Consider the following 6,000-nt stretch of genomic DNA (forward strand, 5'->3'; position numbering starts at 1 on the left):
AATCAAACCTATCCTGCACCAGTTTGGAATAGTAGATTAAGTAAAACTTAGGCACAGTATATTTAACTTTTATATTATTCAAAATGCCAGAGTTCAGTCAAAGCAAGTCTCAAGGAAAAGCAAACTGCAAGTCAGTTACAAGCTTTTAGGTCTGTGAATGCTGACTATTTAAATGATCTGGCATCTAAATGTTGAAAGGCCTATAAACTACTATTCTAGGTGTGTGGCTACTCAAACCCTGCCCGAAGCCAGATGAAAACTCATCTTCTAAAGGTTTCTGGTTTAAAGTATTTAGTAGATTTAGTCCAACAAGTCTTAAGTCTTCATTTTGGTGACCTAAAGTTGCACTAATTAAAAAGTAATGGATCAAATTACTACATGTATGTGAAAGGATAGTTTATACAGTAGTGACAATAAGCAACTGTTTGCGAACATGTTTGCCACAACAATTTTTCAAGGCGATAATATGTGAATATGAATAATATAGGTGAAATGTACTCCTCAGTTGCTGTACATGCCTCATATAGTACTATAAATTATTTCTTCTTTGATGTCCAGCGGTGGCATTGTTGATAAAAAATGATGGTGTCGTTTCACCTCATGATGAAGTCGCATTAATAAATCAGACATCTTAACACCCCGCGGGCCCCTGCTCGGACAACTCCAGTTGTTCGCTCTTTCTCTGCATGTCCGGGAGCAGCTAGTTTTATAGTCCTGCTGGTAATGTCAGGAATTATAACCCTGGCAGCTCCTGCTTTTCACTTCCTATCAATCAAAGGACAGAAGGCAAAAGAACCACAGAGCCTTTCTGCTTGACAGGGTCTCTGATGCTTGTTCAGAATGTGTTGAGGGTTGGTGATGGATAGCTGTCTAAGGTGGATTTATTTTCGAGACATAATGAACATGGCCTTACATTTACTGAACCAAAAAAATATGATGTACTAGCCTTTATACAAGCTGTATCATGACTTGCAGCTTGCAATGTAGTAATTGAACTGTACCATTGTGTGTTTTTATTCCCTATACTGGGGTCCCTGTCACATTTCTGTTAGAGGACGGAGAGAGACTTGTGCAAATGTGCAATACGTTTGGGAGCAAAGTGTGCATGTATGTAGCTCCTGATTGATAAAGTCAGCTCCTGGACTGCTGACTGACCTCCAGATGCTTTCTGTAAGTTAAGGACAGCTCATAGGCACGGTTGAGTGGTGAGATTTTGATGAGACTAGATTATGACTAGTTATATTATTAAGGCAGTATGACTTTATGTAAAATGATAAATAGATGAAATAAAAGGCACAAAATAAACAGTGCAACTGTTGGAGAATGCATTAAAAAATGTCTACAGCTGGTGCTGCAGTGCATCCTACCTTAATTTTACAACACAATGATAGTCAGGTCTAAATTCAGGTATGATTAACACAATCACGACTCTGTTGGTTTGGTACAAAATATTCACATTCTTAGTGTCACTTTGAGGCAGTAACTCCATGGATGTAAGCCACTGTGCAGTGCAATGCTGTCCAAACCAAACAGTGGGAGGCGCTAATGCAATGACGACTCAATCCCTCACTGGCTTCCCATCCACACAATTGTATGCATTAGTACATGCAACATAGCTGGGAGCCATTTAATGCAGCGCATGGCTGACTCTTCTGTTGTTTAAAATCACTGTAAAAGAAGTTGGCAAAATTCACATGTATGAGAAGAATTTATTTGCAGATCCTATAAAAGCTGTACTCCCGGCGTACTCTTTAAACCAACTTCAACCAACTAATTGATATCTCTTGAGGTATTTAGCTGGATTAAGTTGTGCAGATGTTTTAAGACAAATCAGTGCTTGTGGTTTAGGGCTGAAACGATTCCTCGAATAATTCGATTACAAAAAATCCTCGAAGCAAAATTCTTTGCCTCGAAGCTTCGTTAAATCAATGTAATTAAGGTTGTACGGCTCACTGTGTTTCTGCACGGAGGATAATTACTAGCGCACACAACAGGTTGAAGCTTCTGTGGACACAAGACCATTTATATTCTGTCTATGGACGAGACTGACGGCCCAGATTACAAATGAACGAAGACGAAAATAGCGAGGGTCTAAGAGAACACAGGCGAGAGAAAACGACAGAAAGTTTGGGATCATTTTAAGCTGCAAACATGCTACTACATCATCTCTGTAGAAAACATCCAGTCTACTCATCCATTCCACGGAGCGAACCGACACAAGGTAGCTAACTAGCGTCTGCTGCTCTCATCCACCGCGCTGTTTTACACAACTAGCCTACAGCATGCTACTCTGCAAATAGCGATGTTTTACCAACAAGCTAAAACGAAAGCTGTCGGTTTGTAGTCTAACTGTTTATTAGTTTGCTACTAATCTTTGGAAATTAGCTGCTGCTGGAGACAAACCGGCTCCTCCCCCCAGCATGGCCACTTAATATGCACGTGAATGACGTCATCATGCCGGTGATGTCTGCATTCTTTATTCTTTCTCCTCACTGTGTATTAGCCTTCTGAAAATGTGTCCCCCAGAACAGTGTAGTTGAATAGCCCTGCTGTAAGCTTTGTACAGTCACATTTACCCTCTGGTTAGTGAACAGCTCTTTTGCATATCCAGTGCAAAGAGCCAGAGGCAAGAAGGGGAAGGGGGTGAAAAATATTAATATTTGGGCCACCAAAAATGTACTTGGAATTTGGCAATAAAAAATGTTGCTTTTTTTCTGTCTTTTGTATATATACAAAAGACAGGTTTTCTTTTTTTTAGTACACAGCAATAATAAATATTTACTATTGCTGTTTACTAAGTATTTCTCACTAAGTATTTCTTATCCAATTACTCGATTAATCGATGGAATCGGTAGAATACTCGATTACTAAAATAATCGATAGCTGCAGCCCTATTGTGGTTTTAATCTGCTTCAAATTATGTCAAATCTTTCACTTAAAACAAGTTAATGTCAGTGAAGTTGAACCAAGCCATGTGTTAAAGTCTAGTCCTCTGCCCTGTGTTGTCAGTAAGTAACAGTGTGTGAATAAACGTATTTTTAGAGTTAAAAGGCTGAAAGACAGTGTGAGACGTTTAGTCGATGGATAGCCTTTAAAGAGGAACTAAATCTCTCTATTGATGATTGATTTGTTTTTGAAAGGTGCATTAAGACATTGCTGGAGGATAACACTTAATGCAATGTATGAATTTAGAGCAACATCACAACCTGAAGTAATATACTTCAATAAAATTCCAAAAGAATTAGACAAGACCACCGCATTCAAAGCTAGAAAATTCAGAGATGCTTAGTTCTTTATCGCTTTATCTAGATAATAATGAGTATTAGACACACACATGCACATTAACATGTGTGTTTTAGTAGCTCTGCATCAAAGTTAGGCTCTTAGTTTGTTTGTTAATGGGACTTTGCACCTACAGCTGACCAGTCAATTGTGGTCTTTCATTCTGAAGCAGTTTAAGCAGCAAACCCTGAGGAGCTGCCTTGTGTTCTCCTGATTCCCCTTTGTGCGTTTACTCACCGATAACCCTCACAGTGACAGACCACAACACCACGGCATGCTAATTGCTTTGATAAGGCTTCCCTTTGCTTCACTTTTTTGGTTCCTACTGCCATATACATTGTTTTGTTAATGTTTAAACTCTTTTATCCTGTCCACTTCTTTCTTATGACGTGACATTCCCTTTCCCTTTAAATGCTCCTGCATTTACAATAGTGTTCATATTTGTATATCTTAGTAATTTTTCCTTCTATAATGAGACGGTGCAGGACATGTGTAAAATAGAAAGTGTATACATAACAATTATCAACTAGCAGAAATATCAGAAATCCATCACTAAAAACCATTTGTCTCTGATAATGTTGCGACCAAATAACGCAATTTGACTTATAATGCATAAATCTTTGTTGACAGCTAGTTGCTGCAACAACAGTAGCAAGACAAAATCATTTTCATATGCTTTCTTACATCGTGATTCCTGAGCAGTGTCACGTGGAAGTGAGAATGAAATTGTGGCTCCCCAAACAGCAAGCACTGTGTTTTCAGCTGCAGCTCTAAGCAGCAGAGAACTCTCACTGCCACTAAATATTAGAACCGTATCGCTCGGAAGACTGATTGTGTATGGTAAACCCCTCGCTGGTGAGACCCCGCCAACTGCTAATTGAATGACCGTAATGTGCAAATATTCACACAGGAAAACCTGTTTATCTGTGTGTGTGTGTGTGTGTGTGTGTGTGTGTGTGTGTGTGTGTGTGTGTGTGTGTGTGTGTGTGTGTGTGTGTCAAAAAGTTACTTGTGTTCTACTTTTAAAGGGCAAACCTACAAGGAATAACATTCACCTCCCAGAGTATTTTTAGAGTTCTGCTTAAAGTGAGAGTAGTACATACTGCATCTTTTAATATTTAATATATTCACGAAAATGTCTGAGAATACTTATGGCAGCAGTATGCCATCATGAATAGTAATATTCCTCCTGTTTGCATGGAAATCATCGAGCATGATGTTCTATGCATTACGTCTGACTTCTAGCTCCTCACCGTCTTGTTATATTTGCTGTGTAACACCACAGATGTTTGAATTACAAACATGCCAGCTGGGAATGTATACACCTTCAACCTGTCACAATTTTGACAGATGGGCAGTTGCAAGATGTGCAGACCCAAAACAAGAGTTTGCTTTAATCAGCCACATTTTAAAGTAGAGCTGGAATAGAAACATATTTCATTATTATTATTCTTTTTTTTCTTCTTCTTTTTTTTTTAACCACACTTCTGCTTATCTAAAGAGGGCTCAACTGTAATAAGTAAAGGGGGTTTAATTATTCCACTCCTCTCCCAGTGGTTTCTGTCATATTGCATGTCATTTAGCACTGGTTTTGAGAGCGTTAGTATTTCTATTTGTCTTCATTAATGAGTCCAATCCATTTTTATCCCTAGTATCCATTCAGTCACTGACACAATCTTCCTCTGTTTTTCTTTTCTTTCTCTTTCTTTCTAGGTCACACGATAGTGGTCTGTTACCAGGATAACCTTGTTTGGTACCAGACGTTTTTCTTTGACCAACGCTGCAGGTCATTTGGATATCATATGTTTCGAGGATTGGCTGAAACCAGGGACCAACAAGGACAATAATCACGGACATTCCACTGAACGAATGGAGGAAAAGGAATAGGGAGCATCAACAGTAGCTGTATCTGAACTCTACTGCCCACCAAATGTCTCTTTGTATTATAGATGTATTCCTATGGACTCGAAGACTCAACCATGAAGATATTTATTGACTAAAAGACTGTGGATTACACCAGAAAAAAAATTCACCCTCAAAACAAAATGTGATGTGAAGCTTTTGTGTTATTTTCTTGCCACAAAGAGCCCCAGGACTCTTAATGCATATCTGTGTTGAAGATCTAGTGAGATCATAAGCATTTTCATTCCTTTTAGCCTTATGGAGCAGAGATACCTCTTCTCTTTCTTTTTTTGTTGTTGATTTGAATCAACCAAGTGTTTGGCTTTTGTTAGGATGTCATGTCTTGGTTTTAAAGACAAAAGACGATGCCGCAACAATAAAACCTAGAAGAAATGTAATGAAGAAGGGTCAGCACAGCTCAGTTCAGCCAAAATGTTTTAATGGTATCTGTTGTTTTCAAAGCCTGGTGACTACCCATTGATTACAAATGTTAATATTATCTCAATAAATCTAACTCAATGGATATTGCTGTTCAGGAAAATCTGGGTTTTTGGTGTTTAGTGCTTTTTGTAAACCAGGCCACAATGCTGCATAGGCAAGAGCTGTTGAGACTTCAAATTAGCAGGTCAAGCAAATAATTTTGAAAAAAAAAGGAGAGAGTGGAGGCGAACTCACAGCAAATAAATGTTGGGTTCATGATGGAACTGAAATGTGAAATTCAGCAAATGTAAAAAATAGGCCATGTTCAAAAATACAAAGGGAAAATCTCACAGCACTGTTTCTTAAAATGAGCAGACTTCACAAAAAGCCATCTGA

The 6,000-nt window shown here is 38.5% G+C and overlaps 1 protein-coding gene across 1 annotated transcript in view; it reads left to right on the forward strand.

Moving 5' to 3' along the window:
* The window catches only part of si:dkey-238f9.1 (chemokine-like protein TAFA-2), a 101,202-nt gene extending 95,477 nt beyond the window's left edge, over window positions 1-5,725 (forward strand). Inside the window, exon 5 of the mRNA XM_031302092.2 lies at window positions 4,996-5,725. Within this exon, the coding sequence (XP_031157952.1) occupies window positions 4,996-5,007 (12 nt within the window). The 3' untranslated portion in view covers window positions 5,008-5,725. The remainder of the gene's footprint in view (window positions 1-4,995) is intronic.
* The last annotated feature ends 275 nt before the right edge of the window (window positions 5,726-6,000 follow it).

Source organism: Sander lucioperca, chromosome 6 (assembly GCF_008315115.2).
Source record: "Sander lucioperca isolate FBNREF2018 chromosome 6, SLUC_FBN_1.2, whole genome shotgun sequence".
NCBI lineage: Eukaryota > Metazoa > Chordata > Actinopteri > Perciformes > Percidae > Sander > Sander lucioperca.